The sequence below is a fragment of the Felis catus genome, chromosome A2, assembly GCF_018350175.1.
Source record: "Felis catus isolate Fca126 chromosome A2, F.catus_Fca126_mat1.0, whole genome shotgun sequence".
NCBI classification, from domain to species: Eukaryota; Metazoa; Chordata; class Mammalia; order Carnivora; family Felidae; genus Felis; species Felis catus.
Window position 1 is genome coordinate 9,414,018 of NC_058369.1, and position 23,445 is coordinate 9,437,462.

At 56.2% G+C, this 23,445-nt stretch overlaps 1 protein-coding gene and 1 long non-coding RNA gene across 15 annotated transcripts in view; one reads left to right on the forward strand and one right to left on the reverse strand.

The window, feature by feature from the left end:
- The window catches only part of CACNA1A (calcium voltage-gated channel subunit alpha1 A), a 282,973-nt gene that overhangs the window by 45,230 nt on the left and 214,298 nt on the right, over positions 1-23,445 (reverse strand). For 9 of the 14 annotated variants that reach the window (XM_045046613.1, XM_045046579.1, XM_045046590.1 and 6 more), the window contains 7 exons: positions 18,166-18,629; positions 16,574-16,712; positions 14,650-14,779; positions 10,168-10,227; positions 9,367-9,473; positions 3,415-3,426; positions 1,817-1,916 (listed from right to left, as the gene is read on the reverse strand). In XM_045046613.1, the coding sequence (XP_044902548.1) occupies positions 1,817-1,916; positions 3,415-3,426; positions 9,367-9,473; positions 10,168-10,227; positions 14,650-14,779; positions 16,574-16,712; positions 18,166-18,629 (1,012 nt within the window). The remainder of the gene's footprint in view (positions 1-1,816; positions 1,917-3,414; positions 3,427-9,366; positions 9,474-10,167; positions 10,228-14,649; positions 14,780-16,573; positions 16,713-18,165; positions 18,630-23,445) is intronic. The other 5 variants (XM_045046609.1, XM_023246121.2, XM_045046598.1 and 2 more) reach the window with 1 other exon arrangement.
- On the forward strand, positions 15,470-17,690 carry LOC123382353. Its single transcript, XR_006590614.1, has 2 exons — positions 15,470-16,086; positions 16,400-17,690. It is a non-coding gene; the product is annotated as an uncharacterized LOC123382353 (long non-coding RNA).

The following is a 23,445-nucleotide window of genomic DNA, read 5'->3' on the forward strand; positions in this document are numbered from 1 at the left end:
AGAGCGAGGGAGACACAGAATCCGAAGAGGGCTCCGGGCTCCGAGCTGTCAGCACAGAGGTGGACGCAGGGCTTGGACCCACGAACCGTGAGATCATGACCTGAGCCGAAGTCGGACGCTTAGCTGACTGAGCCACCCAGGTGCCCCTCATGGGGGCTCTTAAAGGGGGCCGTGACCCAGGAAAGGGTGAAGATCCGCAGAACTGAATGCTGCTGGGCCTCTCCGTATTTCAATGCAAGCAAGCTTTCATGTCCAAAGGGCGGGGGCGCCTGGGTGGCTTAGTCGGTTAAGCGCCGACTTCGGCTCAGGTCATGATCTCGCGGTCCGTGAGTTCGAGCCCCACGTCGGGCTCTGTGCTCACAGCTCAGAGCCTGGAGCCTGTTTCAGATTCTGTGTCTCCCTCTCTCTGACCCTCCCCCGTTCATGCTCTGTCTCTCTGTCTCAAAAATAAATAAACGTTAAAAAAAAATTTTAAAAAAACAAAGGGCGGCCACCTATTGGCTAGCAATAGTGCCAAAGTCCTGGTGACAGGGGGCATTTCCTTAGGGCCTGCAGGAGCCCGACACTAAATAGTGCTGAATCGCACGGCAACGAACTTAATCACTTTCCACGTCTTCAATCCTCTCCAGCGAGCCATAAGATCTTGCTTAATTGCTACTGTTAACACCTAACCCTGATACTTTTCCTTTTCAGCCGGTGTTCAAAGTCCTTTCCAGGCAATCTTTTTGGCCGGATCTTATTTATTTATTTTGGGAGAGCGCGCCTGCACGAGCAGGGGAGGGGCAGAGAGAGGGAGAAAGAATCCCGAGCACGCTCCACAATGTCAGCGCAGAGCCTGATGCGGGGCTCAGTGTCACGAACCGTGAGATCATGTGTGACCTGAGCTGAGATCAAGAGTCGGATGCTTAACCGACTGAGCCACCCAGGCACCCCTTTTAGGCTAGATTTTAAGAACAGTATCTTGTCTTTTGGGAACATGTTTAGTTTTATCTTCTGTTGGGTTCTTTCTGCTCTTCCCGCTTGAGAACCTTGACGCAGAATTTCTTTTTAAAATACGTTCACAGGGGCGCCTGGGTGGCGCAGTCGGTTAAGCGTCCGACTTCAGCTCAGGTCACGATCTCGCGGTCCGTGAGTTCGAGCCCCGCGTCGGGCTCTGGGCTGATGGCTCAGGGCCTGGAGCCTGCTTCCGATTCTGTGTCTCCTTCTCTCTCTGCCCCTCCCCCGTTCATGCTCTGTCTCTCTCTGTCTCAAAAATAAAATAAAAAGTCGAAAAAAAAATTAAAAAAAAAAAGTGATCGATGAAATAAACATGAAGAGAGGATACAGGTGGTCTTCAGGTGGAACACCAACTGAAAAGATGCGTTTGAATGACTAGGTTTCATTTCCTTTTTCTTTTCTCCTGAATGACAAGCTCTGGGAAATACTGGTTCACACTGCTGAGGAACAGGAGATACTCGAACCTAGAACTGGTAGGTGAAAAGTCAAAAGCTACGTGGGACCAGAAACCTAGTTTCTTGCTTCCCACATTAGGGTTGTGCCCGACTGTTACCCATCCGACAGCTTCGTGGGAATTAGGAAAGGGGACCCTGACCTCAAGACGCTTCATCTAATGGAAAATTGTCATAATACACAGATTCTGTCAGGTCAACGCACTTTACTGCCATCTGCTGGAAAGCTGTAATAATAAATACATCCATCTACGATGGATGTGATGTTACCAGCACCCCTTTCAGCGTCGTGTCCTTGAGCAGTGCTCAACCTGCCCAACTGTACACGGCAGCAACCCTGACGGGCCTCCCACCTGCCCCCATCTCACCTTGAGCTTTGGCAACCGCTTGATGGTTTTAAGAGGTCGTAGCACCCGGAGGACTCGGAGGGACTTAATTGTGTTGATGTCCTTTCCTTTGCTGTTGCCACTGTGGAGGGACGTCAGGGTACGGAGAGGGGGAAAAGAGGGAGCAGAAGTCAGTCTGGGTGGGGGGTGGCCCACAACTCCACGTGACCCCGCCCTCTCAGGCCCAGGAGTCTGGGGTGAGCCTGGCACCGGCCTGCCCTTGCTGGGGAAGAGTGGTGAGCACCCCTGCTGTGTTTGGGCTCAAGAGGTAGCCAGCAGACGGCCTTCTGTGGTCCTGGTCTCAGGACTTCCCAGCTCCCCCCCCCCCACCCGCTCCCTGTCTCCCTCTCCTTCCACTTTTTCCACACACAGCGGTTCAAAGCCAATGACCATGTCACTCTCCTTCTCAGAATCCTTCTGGAGAAATCTGAATGCCTAGAACCTCAAGCTTTTGGCTCGGCATTCAAGGCTCTTCAAAACCCAGCCCAACTTACCTTGCCTTTGCATTCCCATCGACTGCTGCTACACACCCCAAGCCCCAGCCAGACTCTTTGCCTTTGTTTTTGCACCTACTGTCCCTGCTGCTAGAAATGCCCTTCTGCCACCTGTCCGTTCCCAGGACTCTGCAGCCTTCGCAGCCAAGTTAAGTGGCCCCTTCATCCGACAGCCTCCCCTGACTGCCTGCGGGTGCTACCAGTCCCTTTTGAAACCCAAAGTCACCGTTATCTCACGGCCGTGCCCCTGAAATACGAGATGCACGTCGAGAGAGCCACCGAGATCATCTGAAGCAGGACAGGGACACAATTTGGATCGCACGGGGAAACGGCTATTTCTTCCCCAAGCGTCTTTCAGGCCTTTTGCTTTGGGAAGAGCGGAAGTCTCCGTACTAGAACATCAAGCAAGGGGGCATCTAGGTCGTAAGCGGGACCGGCTAAAATCCTGAAGTGCCGAAGGCCTGACATTTGGAAGCAGGACTCCCGTGGGCAGATCCACTCCTCGGAAAGTGACTCCCCAGCCATCAGGGGGCCCTCTCTCCCAGAAGGCGCTGTGTGCCCTCTGGCCAGGCTGAGAAACAATCTTGTTTACGGAGGCACTGAGGAGTGTTCCTGGCGGGTTGGATCCTGAGCATGCAGGAGTGGCTTGATCAAGGCGCTCTCACAGAAAACCACCCGCTTTTTGAACCACTTTGCTGAGAGTGTAGATGTTCGTTCTCCCTTCTCCCACCCTTCTCCCATCTCGGGGTCTGGACACGCTTACTCCTTCGGGAATCACCTCCCCGTGCTTGTCTGCCTGGCTGAAGGGAGCCCCTGGGGAGGCCCCCCCCCCTCACGTCCCTTCTAATCCCTGCCAAGAACCAGACTAATGGTGGGTTGCAATGGGAAGCAGTTGCCAAGACCCCTGAGGGCTCCCCTCCCTGGGGAGAGACCGAGGGGGGGGCTCTGGTCACTGCAAAAAACAGGACAGCGGCAAGGACACGAGGCCGTGGAAAGAGGCCCAGAACCAACGTGGCTGCACCAGAGCACGGAGAACGAGAGACAAAATGAACAGAGAGAGAGAGAGAGACAGAGAGAGAACTTTACCGTGTACTGCTCCTGGTGAGGTGGCGTTGGTGGGAGAGACAGATCGTAAGCGGCCTCAGAAGAGAGAACACAGAGCACACACATACACGCACGCGCACCTGAGCGCCCCCTGCCCCACCCGGGCACTGGGTTGGGGCGGGGGCGGCAGCCTCAGGCTTGCGGCTCTGGCCGACGTCCATCCTTCCATCTGGAAGCCCCTGTTCGGCCCCCTGCCCTCGGCAGGCTCCCAGCACTGCCCAACCGCACCGAGAAAGCCAAATTTCCAAGCAGCTGGACAGCCAGGGAGTCGTCCACTGCCGCAGGCGAATGCGCCCCTGAAGGTCACTGCCAAGAGCCGGAGAAAGAAAGCCCTTTCCTCCAGAGGTCCCGGGGCCGGGAGGTTTTAGAACGGCTTGCCGGTTGGGAGCTTTGGCGTCGGGAGCACCAGGGTTTGGACCCCAGCTCTGCCTCTAAGGACCGTCCTCATCTGCAAAACAGACCCGGGGGATTCTGGTGCCTGACACACAATAGCCACGGCCTTGCCTGGACCCCCTACGTGACGAGGGACAGGGAGGTCGGTGGAGGGTTCCGATGTGGGCTGTGGGTAGAGCCGGCTCTCAGGAGTCCCGAGAAAACGCGAGCCTAGAAGAAGCCACCTTCGCACAACTCCTCTTTGGCCTCAGGCTTGGCCTCAGTAGGACCCTCCGACCATGGCGGGAGGTCGAGGCCGAGAGACCCGACTGCGGCAGCGGATGGAAGCCTTGCCGCCGGGCGAGCACTGTCCGGGATCCCCCTCCCGCTGCCCCTCTCGAAGTTGGTGGTGTTTCTAACAACAGAACGGCTTAAATGCCTACGAATATTCCCGATGGGGTTTTTCCTCCCCCGCCCCCCCTTTTTATTCTATCTCAGGAGTTCTCAAAGCTCAGCGTATCTAGGAATCGCTGCGCACATAGAATCGTGTCGCTTCTCCTTCGTGGACGGCTGACAGATCTTTCAAGGACAGTGACTCCTGCCTAACCCGCTGCCTAACATGGGAGTCTTCTGAAGGTCCCCGTGCCTGTGGGAAGGTGGCACCGTTATGTCTGTTTTCCAGATGAGGAAGCTGAGGCCCAGAGCGGGGGAGCGACCTGCCCAAGGTCACCCAGCGAGATTCAAGCCCCGGTTCGTGTATCTCGGGCTCAAATCTTCTCTCCGTTTTAGCGAACACAAGAAAAATGATGCCTTCGGTGCAGGGGCTGTTTTGAGGGTAGGATAAGAAAGGTGGCAGCCTGAGGGCTCCTTCTTTGCCTTCCCGAGCCTGCAGGCGTGGCTTGATCAAGGCGCTCTGCCAGCTGTGCCGGCCTGCCCTGAGGGAGGAGGGGCGGCGCCAGATGGACTCTTGGCAGTGAGGGCAGGATCGTGATCCGCCAGCTGCTGAGAAGTGTCAGGTGGCCGCCCCGATGCATGGGCACAGAGCATGATATCATGTGTGATGGCTCATGAGATGCTGTGTTAATGGCGGTCACGTGGACACGGCACGCAGTCCATAGAAGGAGCAGGACGCACACACACACACACACACACACACACACACAGATCTGGGTGAGATGCAGGAGGGGTGGAGACCGTCAGCAGAGCTTCGACACATCCCTTGGAGGACCACAGGGATTGTTCTCCCACATCCGAGACGGGGCCACAATCACAGCGCTGAGGCAGAATCCTTGCCTCCACCCCAAAAGGCCAGAACAGCAAGATTCCGAGCAGGCTCGTGTCCCCTTCCCCCGACTCTCGAGGAACCCAGGCTGGCTAGGCCGTCAAGTGCCATCCGGCTCACTGGTGGAAGCTTCCAGGTTCAGGGCTGGGACGCGGGCAGCAGCCCTGAGTCTGACAGCCGAGGCCCACGGCGGCCATCGTGCCAGACTCGCTTCCCTTCACACGCCCTCTGGGCCTCAGTTTCCTCATCTACAGAATGGGGATCACGAGACAGCTTCCCACAGGAGGCGGTGGTGAGGGGTTTTCCATTTTATGGGGAAACCGAGGCACGGAGCAGGCTAAGGGACCTGCACACTGGACACAAACCGGACAGGCTTCCAGGAACCTCTTTCTAAAGCAATGAGACTACTCTAACACCTGTTTGGGGTTCTCAGCCTTGTCTACGAGAAGATGGCAGATAAACTGAGGTAAAGGACCAGGGAGAAAGGGAAGCAGAGGACTCTGGGGTTGGGCACTCAGGCTAAGACCCCCACGTCTGCCAACGTTGACATCCATGTAGTAACAAGGGAAGGCCATAAGCAAAGTCCTTACAGGGACTTTCTCAGGCAAGAGGCCAGAACCCTGCAGCCAGGAGGAGGATTCTGAAACGTTTCCGGGGAGGAAAGCAGCAGCCTGGGGGCTCCTTGCCTGGCTTTTTGGCGGATTAACCCCGGGCATGCAGGAGCGGCTTGATCAAGGTGCTTGGCCAGTTGCACCAGGCCTGCAGCCCTGCCTTGAAAGAGAGATGGCGGCACCCGATGGAGTGTCTGCGGCAAGGTAGGGAGGGTGTGGCAGGGGCCCCGAGGGTCTGCCTCTCCCACCCCTAGGGCCACCACAGACAGGTGCTCCTGTGACGGTCAGCTCTCCCAAAACCCCGCGAGAGTTGCCGGCCCTTGTCAGGATCCCACTGGCAAAATCTCACATCCCCCAGCTCCTGTGAGATCTGCGAGCCCATCGAGGCTCATAGGATGCCCTTAAATCCCAGTCTGGACCTTTTCCTTGCACGGGGATTAAAAAAAAAAAAAAACCACCAAAACCCAAAACAAGAAGCCAAACATCCAAAACAGGGATTTTTCAAGGTCACGGGCTGGCTGGCTTCGTGCCTGAAGCGACTTCGCAGAAGCAGCTGAAAAGATTCGCCACAAACGTGCTGCCAGATTTCTGTGAGTCGGAGGCTCGTTTCGAATGCCCTTGGATAACTTCATATTTAAAATGAAAATTCAAAACAAAAATCAGCTCCCTCCAGCAGATTCTTTTGCAACACAAAGAATCCACTCTGCGGACTGATTTTTGGTGGAAAAAATAATTTTGATTTTGCAGACTGCAGGGACTAATTGTAGCTTCGGGGATCCTAGAAACAGCATATTGTGAATTACCGGCTCTTTATGGCCAAAGTCCGTCCTATGGGTGAAAGCCCCCGGTCTTTCGGAGGCTACCCCTTCCCCAAACTGTGAGGCCAAACTGGGGGGTGGAGGTGGGGCGGGGGAATGGGGGGGGAGGGAGGGGGAGGCTCCTTCAGCACTGAAGCATTTGCTGCGGACAGAGGTCTGGGAGGAAAGCGCCAAGGTCAAGGGTGAGCTGACGCGTCAGTCGCCACTTTCTCTGTGCCACACCCAGTGGTGGCCGCGGAGGGCAAAACTCACCACCCAGGGCACAGCTGGCCAAGCGGTGGTTGTGTGTGGGCAGGGGGATGTGGCCGACAGGTGCTCACCCCTGTCCCTGTCCCCGTCACCTCCTGAGCCCTAGGAGACTTGGGGACTGTTGGAAAGACCTCATCCTGGAGGGCTCGAGGAAGTATGGAAGAGGCACCCGCCCAAATTTGCCCTCCCTTGTCACAAAGACCACCGCTGCTCCGAGTATAGTGGGGATCGGGTCTCCTGATGCCCGAGCGTAGGGCGAAGGGTCCGCCTTCTCCAGGCCACGCAGCCCAGGTTACGTGGATGGTCAGGCCCACGTCACCGGAAGATAAGGGCCAGGGCCCGGGGAGGGGGAGAGAGAGGGAGAGGGAGAGACAGAGGGACAGGGAGGGAGAGAGAGAAACGGAAGGGGAAAGAGCCAGAGAGGCAAGTCAGAAGGAAGAGGAAAAAGGCGAAAGGGAAAGAAAGACACAGAAGCAGGGCAGGGCAGGGGATCCGAGACAGAAAACAGAGACAGACAGGGGTGGAGACACAGGTAGGTTATCTCCGCAGTGGGGGGAGGGGGGGGACAGATTCATTCTATCCTGAGGGAGGTAAGACGTTTTGGCTCTTCTGAGTTGAAATTTTCCCTGGACCTAGTGTGGGGCCCTCCAGCCACCTTGGAGGAATCGCTCAAATAGCTGACACAGGGAGGGACGACTGTATTTCGTTACCTTCTCATATATACTTCAAAGATCTTTAAAATAAATTTTTTTTTTAACATTTATTTTTGAGAGAGTGAGACAGAGCACGAGTGCGGGAGGGCCAGAGGGGGGGGGGGGGACACAGAATCCGAAGCAGGCTCCAGGCTCCGAGCCGTCAGCACAGAGCCCGACGCGGGGCTTGGACTCATGGACCACAAGATCATGACCTGAGCTGAAGTCGGCCGCTTAACTGACTGAGCCACCCAGGCGCCCCTAAAAATCTTTTTTTTTTTTGAAGAAAACTGGTGCTATCTTGATAGGAAAAAAATTGTATCGTTTGTATTTTATATTTCTCCAAATTGCAAGGAGGCGAAATTTTCTTCATTTTTACTAGCTGTCAGCATTCTGCAAAATTTCTATTTATATCCCTTCCCTTGCCCACGTATCTACTGAGTTTCAGGTTTCTTAGTGATTTGTAACTGCTTTTTACATATGAAGGCCAGCGATTCCCTGTCTTATTTGTGGCCATCTTTCTCCCCTCATTCGCTGTGCATTTTACTTATTTCACTTTTTAAAAGTGTCGACCGTTTTAATAACGTAGCCACACTTTGGATTTTTACACAATCTCTTTGACTGCTCTAATACTGAAATAATCATTTAAAAAAGGGAGGGGGGGGGGAGGCGGAGGGAGTGAGGAAGAAGGAGAGAGAAAGGAGACGAGGTGGAAGACGAGCAAACCTCGAAAGAGGAAAAGAGACTAGAAGGAAAAGGGGAAAGGGGGTGGGAAGTCTGGCCAGAGTCAGAAATACAATCAGCCCCGGGACCCTCGTCGTAGGGCTCCAGAGGCTTGGAGCCGTCCGGAACCCTGGAACTTTCTTGCTGTTCTGACACAACTTGACCGTATTGGGTCCCCAGGGGAGAATCCGAGCGTGGCCCGCTTTGGTCCTTAAATTGGAAAGGAGCCACCACTCTGGCCTCCTGACAAACGGAATCTTCACTATTGGGTTGGGGGGCCATTCAAGAACCCCGAGAGAAGGACGCGAGGGAGCAGAGGCACGAGGGAAGCCTCTGATTTCTCACTGTGGGGGTGAGGCGGGTGGGAACCCCTCTGAGACCTTCCTTTCTGGGACTGACCCACTGCGGTGGGCACACACAGGGCCCGCCAAGAAGACTTGGGGGTGAAGAGCCGGCGAGGTCTCCTCAACCTGCCCCAAATGTCTAGAACTTAAGGAACGCACTGCCGAGGTCGCTCTCGGGGCCCTAAGACCTCGCGGGTGCTCAGCCCTTGGGTACCACCTTGAAATGCTTCCCAGAGCTCAGGGGCCATCTTGGAGAGAATGGCTGCCTGGCCCTTGGGTGCCATTCTGGGATGGCTACCCACGACCCAGGGGCCATCTCGGGGTTGCACAACGATGCACGGCCTTTCAGAGGGCAGAGAGTCTTAGGACCTGCCGGACACGTGAAGGACACACGAGGGGAGTCACCAGGTCCACAGCTACTGAGCCTGCAGACACAGGGTGGGGGGGGGGGGTCCGAATTCTCATGCACATTCGTTTCCTGATTTTCTTTTTAGGGGGTCTCAAAGAGACAGCGGTTGGGGTGGAGCTTGTAGAGCAGAGGGAAGATGAAATGTCCCGGCGGGGCTATTCTACTGAAAGCAGCAGAGCGAGGGGCCAGTGACGTGGCTGCGCGAGGAGGTAGAAGGTGGGGTCCCTTCTCTTCCTTCCTCCACAGGGGACGTCATGCAAAAGCCAGTCGAAGCTCTTCCTGGCGTAGCATGCGGATGTCCCCCCCGCCCCCCACCTCCCAGAGCCCACTCTCCCGTCTCTACGCCCTGAGAACACGTTCCCTGGTCCAACGGGCAGCCCCCGGCCGGGGGCGGGGCGCAGAGAGGCAAGTGGAAACCTCAGGAGGAGACTTACGTGAAGGCAAAGGCCACCAGGGCCCCACTGACCACTATGAAGTCGAGAATGTTCCAGAGGTCGCGGAAGTAGGCACCCTGGTGCAGGACGAGCCCCAGGTCGATCATCTAGGGGTGAGAAGAGACGGTGCTCGGGTCCCTCGTCCCACTTGGGGGAGCAGTCCCCACCCTTCCAGTCTCTGGGGGGAAGGGCACCAGGAGGGGACACGCGGAGGGGAGCCCAGTGGACCTCCCCGTCTCACGAAGGGCAGTTCTAGCCTGCTGGCTCTCAGGTCCAAACCTCGATGCCCCCCCTTCACTCCTCTTTGTCTCGTTCCCCCACGCGGAATTCACCAGGAAGCCTGCCAAGAACCTGCCCACCTTCTCCACCACCCTGGCCTGTCCCCCACCACCCTCTGCCCGGCCCAGTACAATCGCCTGCTCCTAGCTCTCTCAGCTCCCACCCGCCCCGCCCCTCCCTCAAGCGCATCCTCCCCAGCGAGGCCAGAGGGTGCCCCTGGCATGGGCAGGAGTCCAGTCAAGTTCCTCCTCTGCCCAGAGCCCTCCATGGCTCCCACCTCACTTGGGGTAAAAGCCAAAGTTCTCCCCGTGGCCCACAAGGCCCCGCCGGATCTGTCCTTGTCACCTCCCTACTCTCAGCTCTCCGCCCTGGGTTCTCCACTCTCCTCCCTCACTCCTGCCAGTTCTCACCGCTGCTCCCAACACACCAAGCGTTTCTAATCCCCCCGGGGAAGCCACCTGCGCCAGGGTGGCATTCTTGAGAGTGAAGTTTCCCTTGGATCTTGGCTCTCTCAGCACTCACCTTGATCACCATCTCAAAGGTAAAGACGCCTGTAAAAACGTAGTCAAAATACCGTAGCACCTGTAGGGGATCAGAGCAAAGGGGCAGCAGATCATCGGCTTGCTCCAGCAGAGTCCCCAGGAACCTAGTAAAGGCCCACTGGAGTGTGTGGCCTCCAGCAAAGTCCCCAAGGAACAGACTCTCCAAGCAGAGGGGGAAACACGGCTGCCACATACAGTTGGGCAGGGTGGGCACTGTACAACGGCCCCTCCCACCCCGTCTCATAGTGCAGATTAGTACGTTGTGTATGAAACTGTCCAGCAGATGGCAGAAAAGTCCTAACAAAACCACTGAGGGTGGTTTGCTTACCCAAGGGAAGGGCGCCTTTTTTTTTTTTAATTTGTCCAAAGCTCAATATAAAGGAAAGGTGATCTTAGGGACGTTCAGGGAGGACTGTAACCCTGCTGGCGACCGGTCTGACCTCCCCACGCCCTTGACCAGCTGGGTCTCCTAGGTGAGAAGTCCTAAACATGACCGGCCTTCTAAGCCAGACACTGGGGGGGGGGGGTCAAACTCACCACCGTGGTCTCCCCCAGCAGATCTGCGGCCACATCTTCACCATGGTGGGGGGATTCTCCCCGCACCCCTCCCTCCCCCCACTCCCTCGTGCAGGGCCAGGGCTGGGTGGTCTCCACCTGGCTGAGAGACGGCCTGCAGCCTGGCCCCTCTCCAGGACATGCCACAGCACGGCTCTGGTGTGGCCTTGGCAGGAGGATGTGGTTATGGGGACACACAGCAAGTGCACGTTGGAAGGGCTGATATTTACTGGGCACCACCACCAGAGGGCGCCCGTGAGCACCGCACTCCGGTTAGAGTCCTTCTCTGCCCTAGAATCCTCTACGGCTCTGATCTCACTTGAGGTAAGAGCCAAAGTCCTCCTGGTGGCCCCCGAGGCCCCGAACGATCTGCCTGGTCACTTCCATGCCTTCACCTCCACTCACCGTCCCTTGTTCACTCTACACCCGTCACTCTGGGCGTCTTCACCGCAGGGCCTTTGTACAGGTGGTTACCTCTGCCTGGAATGCTCTTCCCCATGTCCTGCCTGATTCCCTCTTTATGGCTTGGCTCAACTCTCACTTGCTCGGCGAAGCCTTCCCCTACTGCCTGTTTAAAGTCCTACTTCCTGGCGCTCGCGATTTTCCTCACCAGACCAACCACCCACCCCTGCGAACGATTTGTTGTAATTTGTTATAGTCATCAGTAACCTCATCGTCCACGTTCCTGACCTGAGGTCAGCCCCACGCGGCCAGGGACGTTTGGCTATGCCTGTAGTGTCTCCAGCTCATAACACAGGCTCAAGCATACAGTTGGCACTCAAGAAATGTTTGCGGAATGAATGCATGGGCAGCTGGAAGGGTCCTGGGGATCTGTGTGGTCACATCTCACATTCCTGTTACGCGTAGGGCTGAAGGGCCACCAGGGCCCAGAGTGGCCAGGATGGCTGGCTCCCTGAGTGGGGGGGGGGGGGGTGGCAGGTGCAAGGGGCTAGAAGGATCTGGGTGCAGAGAGAGCAGTTCAGGTGCACCGGGCGGAGGGCTCAGCAGGGCCAGAGGCCTGGCGCTCTGTGAGCTCTGGGAAGGCAGGGGCCATCTCCTACCCTGTCAATCCTTGACCTTTAGCTCTGTGCGTGGCACATACTATTTGCTCATTAATTGCTAAATAAAGCAATGAATGGAAAGCAGAGAGGGGGTGCCTGGGTGGCTCAGTCAGTTAAGCGTCCGACTTCGGCTCAGGTCACCATCTCACGGTTCGTGAGTTCGAGCCCTAGGTCAGGCTCTGTGCTGACAGCTCGGAGCCCGGAGCCTGCTTCGGAGCCTGTGTCTCCCTCTCTCTCTGTCCCTCCCCCACTCGTGTCCTGTCTCTCTCTCCTTCAAAAATAAATAAACATTAAAAAAATTAAAACAAGGAACAAAAAGCAGAGAAGAAAAAAGGAATGAGGGGAGTGGGGGAGGAGCAGGCCAGGTGGTCAGGGGAATCAACTTCTGGAGAACTGAGGGGTTGTGAGTTCGAGCTCCCACGCTGCGTGTGGAGATTACTCAAAAATAAAATCTTATCAAAAAAAAAAAAAATTCCGGAGAACCGAATTAAGTCGGACAAGAGGAAATCAAGGAAACCGAGAGACCAATAAATCAGGTTTGACTCTCTCGGATGTGCCGATCCTTTGCCCTGTGCAAATGACAATTTCCTGTGGCTCGGTTTACTCCAAGCAGGTGCTCGGGCTCATTTATCCCAGGGGAACGCAGATCAAAGTCCCAGAGAGCCTCTGCGTCATACCCACCAGGTCGGCCAAAGGAGTCTCCAGGCCCCAGGGTTGACAAGCCTGGGCAGCGGGGGGGTGGGGGGGGGCACGAGGTTGGGTGACAGAAGAGAGGCACAGAATTATTCCATCTGTTTTCGTGTCAGAAATGAGCAACAACACCCAGCTCTAGCGCCTAAGGGTGCCCAAGCCGGTGGGAAAATTAGAGTAGCTAAGCTCCTTCCAGAAGGGAGGTCCCTTCTGGTTACCGCTAGGGTTGGGTTATCCAGCGTGGACCCTTGGGGCTGGCGCATTCCCCTCGCGGGGGCTGCCCTGTGCCCCTGAGGGGGCCGAGCACCCCTCTGGATGCCAGTAGCACCCCGTCTGCCCACCCCGAGTCGTGACAACCCAAATGTGTCTCCAGACGTCCCCGGATGTGAACCCTGACTTCAGAGGGAGGGAAAGGGGGCACTGAGGAGATGTGCCCGGTGTGGGGGGTGGTTTTGTTTCACTTCCTGCCCCGTTGGGGGGGGGGTCCCCGGGCATCAGCTGGCCGTGTGGGGCCACAGCGCCCTTGAAGAGGGGAGGGCTTCGAGGAGAGAAGTTTCAATTGCAAGATGCAGCAGGCAGGGGCCGGGATAAGGCTTTGCAGACGCCCCATGGGGCTGGTCCGAGCCCCGCCGGGCTCCCTCAGGTCCAGGAACCGCAGCGGTACCCCTGCCAGTGACAGAGCCTTCTCTGACCCCCTAGAGTCTGCAGGGGGGTTGCTGACTGCTCCTGGGACACCCCCTCCCGGGCCTGGCTCCCTGCAGTCCCCGGGGGTGGGGAGAGCTGGCCGTAGATAACAGAGCGCAGCCTCAGCCCTGCCCTGGTGTTCGTTTCTTCCGGGAGCCGTGTTCTAATTATTTCCTTCCAGCTCCCCCCTCGGGTCCCCAGGGGCCCTGCCAGGCCTGCAAAGGAAGGGAAAGTGCAAGGTAAGCTGTTGTCGGGCAGGCTTGATTTATGGGGCTTGCCAGCCTCACCAGGCTCCTAACCTACTTAGCGAGGGCGGCAGGGCCTGGCTCCCAGCGGAAAATGTGCCCCTGGCTCCGGGCAGGGGGGCAGCGATGGGGGTGGGGGGGGGCAGGAAGGAGCTGGGGAAGGAGGTTCTGCCACCGGTGTGGAATCTGCCAGGCCCTCGCTTCTCAGTGCCTCACTTTCCCCTCTCAACCACAGGCACGCGCCCATTCTTGCTGGGCAGGACTTAAGGGGAGCCATGCGCACAGTAGGTGCTCAAAAAACGGACACGGTTGAGGGAAGCAGAAGGAGCGACAGGGGAGGCAGCATTGGGATTCTGCCGTGTGATCTCGGCCAGGTCACTGAACCTGCCCGAGCCTCAGTTTCACCACCTGTCCAATGGGGATACCTGGGAGAGCTTACATGCCAAGTGCCGGGGCTTGTGCTCTGAACACAACCACCCCTCAGTTATCAGGAACCGATGGCAGACCCTGCGCCCCTAAAAGGAGAGCCTTGTAGCTCTCCAAACAGCTGAAAGTGTAGCCTGTGTTTCTGCGTCAAAAGAGTTCTTTCTTTCACGGTTCCTGGGCGTCTCAGTCGGCTAAGCGTCCGACTCCGGCTCAGGTCACGATCTCACGGTTCCTGGGTTCCAGCCCCTCGTCGGGCTCTGTGCTGATGGCTCAGAGCCCGGAGCCGGCTTCGAGGTCTGTGTCTCCCTCTCTCTCTGTCCCTCCCCCACTGGCTCTCTCTCTCTCCCCCTAAAAATAAACAAGCATTAAAAAAAAGCAGCGTCCTTTCTTTCAAAGCTCGTGTCAAAGCCAAGATCAAAGCCAAGAAGTCTGTTGGGTGAGGCCCGGCGGCCGAGGGGATACCTGTGGAGCACCTGTGCCTGGGTACTCCCTACGTTCCAGGCAGAGGGTGTGCACCCCCACCTAACGCCAGCCTCGCAACTTCCGGCCCCTCCTGCCCTCGGCCGCCTTTCCCCCACCAGGTGCACAGTCACAACTCCCTCGAGGGACGTCCCGCCCCCAAGAGCTTACGCGACCAATCAGGGCTTCCCCGCCCCACCGGAAGCCGTGGTGAGCCCAGGGCTGTGCCCAGGGGTACCCCTGACATTCCTTCCAGCCTGGCTGGCAGCGTTGAGGACGCAGGGGAAGGTGGCGCGTAGCAGAGCGGCCCGGCCAGGAGGGCGCCGGCGGAGCGGGACTCACGTTGTTTCGCGGTGCGTTGGGCTGCACGGGATCCTCAGCCGCCAGGGCGATGCTGCTCATGGCAATGACCATGAGGATGCACATCTCAAAGTAGCGCAGGTTCAGGATGTAGTGGCACAGGCGGCGAAGGCTGTGGGGACAGGTGGGTGTGCAGGGGTCCACTCAGACTGTGGGCTCCCAAGCCCTTTCCTCCTGTAATCTCCTTCTGTCACCTGCCACCACCTGAGCTCCCTGACTCCCAAGGTTCTATACCCCACCCAGTGTCAAGATCTTCCCCCTGGGGGCCCTCTCGGGGGTTCATGGAGCCCCAAGGAGGTGGCGGGGGGGGGGGCCCTCGGCCAGGGAAGATAGTCACAGGCCCTGTGGATAGGTTCCTTTCACTTCCAAACAACCCTCTGGGAAAATCCTGATTCCCGGGACGAGTTGAAGAAATACTGTTCTTGATTCTGCAGGAGACGAAAGGGTCTTTTGTGCATAAAATACCCTATGGTCAAACAAAATTGGGAAATTCTGGGTTAAACAGATTTTTCTTTCTTTCTTTCTTTCTTTCTTTCTTTCTTTCTTTCTTTCTTTCTTTTTTCTTTCTTTCTTTCTTTCTTTCTTTCTTTCTTTTCTTTTCTTTTCTTTCTTTCTTTCTTTCTTCTTTCTTTCTTTCTTTCTTTCTTTCTTTCTTTCTTTCTTTCTTTCTTTCTTTCTTTCTTTCTTTCTTTCATTAATTGAGTGACCTTAGGCAAGTTACTTATCCCCTGTGCCTCAGTGCCCTATCTGTGAAATGGCCGTAATAATGGTGCCTACCTTACAAGAATGTGAGGCTCCAAAGAGTTAATATATGCCTGGCACATAGTAAGGGCTCCAGAAAAATCAGTTACTGAAATGATTAATCGCGGGCCTCATCAGAGCCTTTGATGGGGTACTAGGATAACACGTAAGTATTTAACCTCTGAAGTGGAGCTAATAATATTAATAAATATGTCACAAAGTTGTGTGAAGGGCAGCAGGGCTGAGTGGTTAAGAACAGGGATGCTGGCGTCAGTCTATTTGGGCTCTCCCACTTGCTTGCTGTATGAACTCGGACAGGTGACTTCACCTCTCTGGGCCTCAGTTTCTTCATCTGTTAAATGGGCATACGCATAGTACCAATCCCATAGGGTTATTATGAGAATTTTTTTTTTTCCAGTTTGTAAAGCACTCACAACCGTGCCTGGCACTAAGTGCCACGTAAGTGTTTCCCTAACAAAATAGATAGTTTCAACCAAATAAAAAAGGAAGCACGCAGAGTGAGACTCAAGAGCTCCAGAGGCAGGTTACGGAAAGCAGTTACCGCCCAATTTATGTGACGTGAGTTTTCTTGGTCAGGAAGCACTTTGAGGGACCAGGGTGTCAAGGAATAGCCTTTGGAAAAACGCAACCCTCCACAACCGCCGTGACACGCATGTGGTAAGTCTCTCCCCTAAATAAACTTTCCTCCTCAAGGATGCCCAAGACAAAGGGCTATGGAACTCAGAGACCGTCTGCCTAGGATCCAAATCCTTGTGGAGCAGAGGTTAGGAGCCAGAGCTCAGGGACCAGGGCCGCCAGGTATGACGGTACAGGTTGCGCACTGCACAAGGCAGCCGTGTCTTAGGGGTGCCTCTCACATTACAGACCGTGTAGAGTTGAATATTTACGACAAGGATTTCTAGCTGATGGCAGGAAAGGGTCTTCCCCCCACCCCCAAATCAGTACTTTATGAGAAATTTCTCTCTTACAGGACTTAGGAAGACAGCATCCGTTTCTCATCTGCTCCAACACCCCCTATGGGACTAATCGTGATCTGGGAAGCAACTCTCCCCATTACCCTGCATCTGGGCCTGCCCTCTGGCTTGACTTCGAGTGCCCCAGTGGGAGCCCCGGGCCCCCTGCCCTGGCCACAGGCCATACTCACGGGTTGGTTGTAGAGAGGATAAACATAGAGCTGTAGGGGGGCATGGGCTTGGGGCCGTCTTCCCCAGGGTCGTCTTCCTCCTCCTCCTTCTTCTCTTCCTCCTTTTTTGGCAGTGGGTCTGGGTTGGCGTTTTTGTTCACTGTGGGGACAAGAACCAACACAGGGCTCCCTCCGTGGTTTCCCACAAGCCTCTGGGCTCCTGTCCGCTCCCCAGGGCTGACATTTATAACGTGCCTACTATGTGCCAGGCACCACGGTATGTCGTTGAATCCTCACGTGACCCTACGAGGTTTGTACTTGATAAGCTCCGTTTTACAGATGATGCAGCTGCGGCACAGAGAGGTGAAGTGACTTGCCTAAGGTCACACGGATTTCAACCTGGTCCCAGAGTGGTCCCTGCACTCGACCACTCGATAGACAACCTTGAGTCTGGTGGGACCCTCACAGGATATTAACACAAACCTGCCCCCATCCCACCGGACTTCATTTGGAGGCAGGTAACCTGAGCCCCAAGAGCCCCGCTTTACAGATGGTAATACTGAGCTCTCTCTTCGTCAAACTGCAGGGTTTGCCCCCCATTAACCCCTCTCTCTTGATGGGAAGCGTCACTACCCTCCTGAGCGTTGATTCTGCAGCCTAACCTTGCTAGGAGTCGGTGGGCAGGCGGAGTGTCCCTGAGCCTCAGTATTTCCATCTGTAAAATGGGTATAGTGACCAGAGTCACCCTGTGGGACTGTGGTGGGCGTTTATTAAGCAGACTCACGGAAATCTCCTACACAGAACCGACAAGTAAGAGGAACCATCTAGTTACATCTAGTTCAGAAATAAGAAGCCCGGTGGGTCGTTTCTAAGTTCTTAGTGCTCCTCTGACCCCAATCGCACAGGGTGGGGGGTCTGGGGGTCAAAAACTGCCAGTCTCTCAAGGGTCTAGGCCTGAGCCGTGGAACAGTGGCTAGTCCAAACCACGAAAGGCTGTAAGTGTAAAACACACTGAATTTCTAAGACAGAGCACAGGAATAAGAACGTAAAATAGACAACTAATCACGCGAAAAATACTGATCACAGGTTGAAATGGTGGCATTTTGGACAAATAAATAACGCTCTGGGTTAAACGCAACTTATTATTAGAGTTCATTTCACCTTTTTCTTTTTTCTTTTTTACATCACTCCTCCCTCCCTCCTTCTCTCCCCTCTTTCTTTCCGTATGGCTCCTAGAACGCTTCAAACTGCACACGTGGCCTGTGTCGCATTTCTTTTGGACAGCGCTGCTCTAGGGAATCATGGGAGGCCCCCTCAATTTCCATCAGAAGGACCCATGGTGGCTTCCCGGCTCCCCTCTGGGAATTTGGGATGCAGGCAATATCGCTAAACCCTACCGAGTTGCACAGATATTAACCCTCCCGGCAGTCCCGTGGGGGCGGGACCCACGTCTATGCCCATTCTGAGAGGAAGAAACCGAGGGCAGAGAGGTCGGCTCAACTGTCCAGGGTCCCCCAGCCAAGCCTCCGGGGACTGGGCCCGAGGCGGCCGCTCCGGGGACCCCGGGTGCCCCGCCCGGTGATGTGTGGAGGCGAGGGGGGCGGGGGTCTCACCTTGGACGACGGTGTGGTTGAGGGGGGGCGGGCAGGCCGGGGGGATGTCCACCGTGGTGTGGTCGGGTTTCCTGGCAGTCTTTGCTGAGTTGGTCTGTGTGCTGCTGGGGTTGGTGACGATAAGGCTGTTCTCGGGGGTCTTGGGGGGGCCGGGGTCGGACGGGTCCCCCGGGTTGTTGGGCGCCCGGCGCCCGGCGGCGTTCTGGGGGTTCGCGGCCACGGCGGGCGGTGCTGGCGCGGGGCCGGGGTCGGTGCTGTTTCCGGTCCTGGAGGGGCTCTGGGGCAGGCCGGGGCGGCCGAGGCTGTCGTGGGCGCCGGCCGACCCCGCGGTGGCCAGCTTGTCGTTCCTCATGTTGTCAATGTCCTCGGCCAGCGGTGGGTCCTGGCGGCCCAAGTCCTGCTGGATTGGCCGGGTGGTCGACAGGTTGGGGCCCGACACGGGGACCCCGGAGCCCTGGTTCTCTCTGTAGGAGGCAGGCCAACGAGAAAGGACCCGTAACGGAGTTAGAGGAATAGAACGCATGTTCTGGACCCCGCCCCAACTTTCTGCCAGAGACTGCATTCAGCCTGTAGGCCCCCCATTAGCTCCTGGGCAGGACTGGGGCGCACGGTGTTTTCTGGCGTGGCTAAAGGAGACACGGGGACACCATCCCTCTAGGGGTACAATTGCCTCGTGGCTTTATACGCCTGCAGCATTTACGTCCCCTCCCCAAATTCCAGTTTGGGGGAGCACACGATACAGGCAAGTAAACAACATAAAAAATAACAAAAGTCGTAACAGCAAACGCCTCAGTAACACAAGCTCGCAGGTGCCGTTCTAAGCACTTGACTTCTAACCACCCCTGCGTCCTCAGCCCCGCGAGGCGTAATGACTGGCACCGTTTTACAGATGAGAACATTGTAGCCCAGAGAGGTTAAGTCTGTTGCCCCAGGCCACACAGCTGGTAAGTGAACTGGGTAATTTTTCACGGGGATACAGGTGTGACGGGCAAAGGGCATCCCAGGCAGAGGGAACCCAGCCGGTGCAAGGGTCCTGAAGTGGGGACAGGCTTGTTGAGCTTTAGGAGGCTGGTGTGGCTGGAGGTGGAGAGGGAGGGAGACGCGGTGGGTGGGAGTCTGGTGCCTCGGTTACTCTAATAATTAACACTACGCAGATGGACACGAGAAGAAAAGAGGCTAAGCGTTCGGGGGCACGGGGGGAGGAGACAGAAATGTGAAGGGTCCCGGCTGATTTTCCACCTCGGTGCCCTCTGGGACATCAGCTCTGCGAGGCAAGTGGTTTATTTTTGTCTCTCTTGTTCACAGCTGTGCATCCAGCGTCAGAACAGGGCCTGGCACCCGGCACACGCTTGGCCGATTCTCATCCAATGGTCAACCAATGCCCCCATTTCTCAGATGAGGACACTGCGGCCCAGAAGTCCCGCAGGCCCAGACCACCCATCGACCCCTGCCTCCCCCCATCTGCACACTCACCCCTAGCTTGCCAGACAACCCCCCCCACCCAGGAGCCGTGGCCCCAGGGAGGGCGGCTGGGGTCTAGGGCCTGTCTGGTGCCTCCTCGGCTGGCCCCAGCTCCGCCCGCCTGAGCCAAGTGCACCCGGCCCCCTAGTCTGCTCTGTTCACTCTCACACGCCCCCCTGGACCCTCGGTCTTCGGACGAGGGGCCTCATCCTTCCCCAGTCCCTGTGTGCCGGCCCCGGTGAAGTCCGTTTCCTGGAAACCCCAGGACATCTGTTGTTTATAATCTCAATGACTTCTCCCTCCAGAGGGTTCTACGATCCAGAACTTCTCTCTCTGGGGCTCCTGAAAGGCTGCCCCAATTCTGCTTACTGTATCCTCCACTGCTCCTCATCATAGCTCATCCGTGTACCAGACTCCACAAAGCAGCCCCTGTGATTCTCAGAATCGCTGTGGGAAGTGGGTAGTATTGTTAGTCCCATTTTACAGATGAGGAAACCGAGGCTGGGAAACAGGAAGGGCCTTGGCCCGGGGCCACGCAGCCACAGCCAGTTGGTGGCAGAGGCAGCTTGGAGCCCAGACGACAGGGCTCTGGTGCCCATACTGCTAAACCCCTACCCGACACCCCGCTTCTCTAAGCAGTCTGAGATCTCCCCGAAGGCTTAGCCCAGCGCTGACGGGTGCGGGGGCATCCTTGGCACTCGCCCTCATGGCCAATGGCGTGAGCCAGCCCCTGGCTCCGTCAGCTCATTAACTTCTCAATCTTAGGAGGCTGGGGTCACGAGGCCTCCCATTATACAGATTCGGAAACTGAGTCCTGGAGAAGCCGAGTCGTAATAGAAAACGGTTTTCTCAGGCTGTCCCCACCACACGCTTGCTCAGGACACCGGAAGTGAGCAAGACACAGCACTTAGATCATCACACCGTTCGTTGACCGGCTGGGAGATCAGGAGCAATCGCAGGCACCACAACCCAGGCCCGATCTGGAAACGTCCATCCACCTAACCCTTCTTCGTTTTAGTTCTGCATGTTACCTTGCAAAAGTCCAGTGTTTTTAGGAGGCGGAAGGGCAGGCCCGGCCGGGTTTCTCCCTTCTCAGTCACGAGAGTGGGCCAGAGTGAGCTGGGTTTGAGTCTCGGCAAAGCCGCTCGCTCGCTGTGTGACCTTCTGGGGTTTGATTAACCTCTCTGGGCCCCGGGTCCCTTGTTTTAAAATTAGGAATATAGCAGCGGAACCTTGCCTGTAACTTGGGGACTACGGTGGGGATCCTAGAGCCGATGTGCCATGTAACCATCGGCGAGTCACTCAGCCTGTTTCTAAACGGTCACCGGGTGGGCGTGGTAACTTCCCTGAGTCGCTATGAGGAACACACGCGTTACCGGGCCGAGGGCTGGGTTTTAAACCCACTGGGTTTAGAACCTGTTTGGGACCAGTGACCCTTCATCCTTCCCAACACCCCTCTTTTGGAATAGGAACGTCTGCCCCACGTCTGTCCCCCGACTGTATTCTGGAGGCAGGGAATCTGTCCTTCCAGTTTCCTATCCACAGAGGGACAGGGATTTGGCCCCCAAATGGATCTTACCCAGAGTCTCACCCACACCTGACTTAGAGGATGAGACAGGATATCCTAGCTGGTGCGGTGACGGACAGGTTTAGACTTCTGGGGATGCTGGGATGGGGAGGTGAGTATATGCCGCCCATGAAATGCACACACATTTGGGCGGGGGGGCGTCAGAGGGCGGACGGCAGTGGGTCGAATGGTGGCCCCTCAAAAAATATGTCCAGATTTTCCTAACAAGAGAGAGCTATCCCTAGCACAAAGCAGGCTCGGGTGAATTTCTATTTCAAAGAGAACCTCGATCCCTCGGCCACCATGTGAAGAGGTCACACTAAAGAACACAGCAGCTGAGACCACGGTGAACCTCGTGGGGACGTCAGCCTCCCGCCCGGGGCCGGGAGCCCCTTGTCTGGATGGAGGGGCTGCAGGCGTTCTGTCCTGTTTGGCTCCCTCTGTCGACCCTGTCTGCTGTGGAGCCTTCCTTCCGAGCTCAGCCTGCAAGGCCACCGCACATCGATCTCCAAGGAGAACTCAAAAGGGGCAGAAAACTTTGAAGTCAGGCCCCTTCCCCCTTCCCTCTTGGGGACGTGCATCATCTGCCCGGAATAGGCAGCCGGTTGCATAACCCCGTCTGCACCGCGTGCCTCTGCCAGCTAATCACTTCAGCATCCTTCTGCCAGGGGCGATGGCCACCTTGCCCGGGGCGTGCTCAGGCCCCCAGGAGCAGAGGACGGTCCTGCTTCCCTGGGTCACCAGGCTCTAATCCCCACAACCACCTCTGCTGGAGGTGGGACTAGCATCAGGCCCATGTTACAGGTGAGGAAACTGAGGCACGGAGAGGCAAAGGCATTTGGCAGGTGTCCCCCAGCTGGGAAAGGGCTGGGCTGGACTCTGGTTCTACAGATAAAAAAAAAAAAGTCTATTTATTTATTTTGAGAGGGGGGAGGGGCAGAGAGAGAGAGAGAGAGAGAGAGAGAGAGAGAGAGAGAGAGGAGAATCCCCAAAACTCCACGTTCAGCGCAGAGCCTGACTCGGGCCTCGACCCCACGACCCTGGGATCATGACCTAAGCCAAAATCAAGAGTCAGACGCTTAACTGACTGAGACACCCAGGCGCCTCTGGTCCCACAGATTTTAAGCTACGGCACCACTTGGTGAAGAAAATGTTGCAGTGGACAGCCTGGGGGCATGGAATGGGGGTGCTGGAGCCGCTGGCTAAGGCTCACTGGGGGTGCTGTAAGATCAGGGCGTTAATGGATGGAGCGCCCCTCTTCTCCCCACGCAGGACAGACTGTGGGGCTCAGCGGTCCCGGATGTCTCCTTGCTCTTCCTGGGGTCTGGGTTTCATGGTGATGGGAGGGAGCAGGTGGAACTATGGCACCGAGATGTCAATTCTGGGGTGACACAGATCTGGGCAAAAGATTTCCCTGCTCAGCCGTGTCCAGCAGGAAGAACTGCCCAGGTCTGTGACCCACAGCGTTTTACCGGGAGTCAGGGAAAGCGCTACCTTCCCTTTGGTCACCCCGCGTGGGGGATCTGGGCACAGAGGCTACCGAACGATGTAGAATGAATGAAATAGAATGTGCTTCCGTCCACTTTTCACCGGGATGAGCTGGGCGGGGGGCATTTAAAGCTGGGGACACTGACGAAGAAGACAGGAGGTGTAATTGGGGGAGAGACAGAAAGAAACAGAAAGGAAACAATTCTATGTATAGTATCAATGTTTTGGAGAAGGAAAAACACAAGAGTGTGTCTGGGAAAAGGTCTAAGAAATGACAAAAAGGAAAAATGCAGGTGGCAGACCCCTTAGGCAGGTCCCCTGGCTTGTCACCGTATAGAACTGAAATGCCTTTTTAGTATATCATATTCGTGAATGAATGAGGGTTTCTCTTTGCCATTCTTTTTTTTTTTGGTTTTTTATTTGTTTTTTAAATTTTTTTTTCAACGTTTATTTATTTTTGGGACAGAGAGAGACAGAGCATGAACGGGGGAGGGGCAGAGAGAGAGGGAGACACAGAATCAGAAACAGGCTCCAGGCTCCGAGCCATCAGCCCAGAGCCCGACGCGGGGCTCGAACTCACGGACCGCGAGATCGTGACCTGGCTGAAGTCGGACGCTTAACCGACTGCGCCACCCAGGCGCCCCTGGTTTTTTGTTTGTTTGTTAAAGCACGTGAATGCCTCGTCTTGGATTTTTTTTCCTCTACAAGTGTCTGAACCTTCACGAAGTTTTATCTCCCATGAGCATTAGAACCTTTCCATAAGC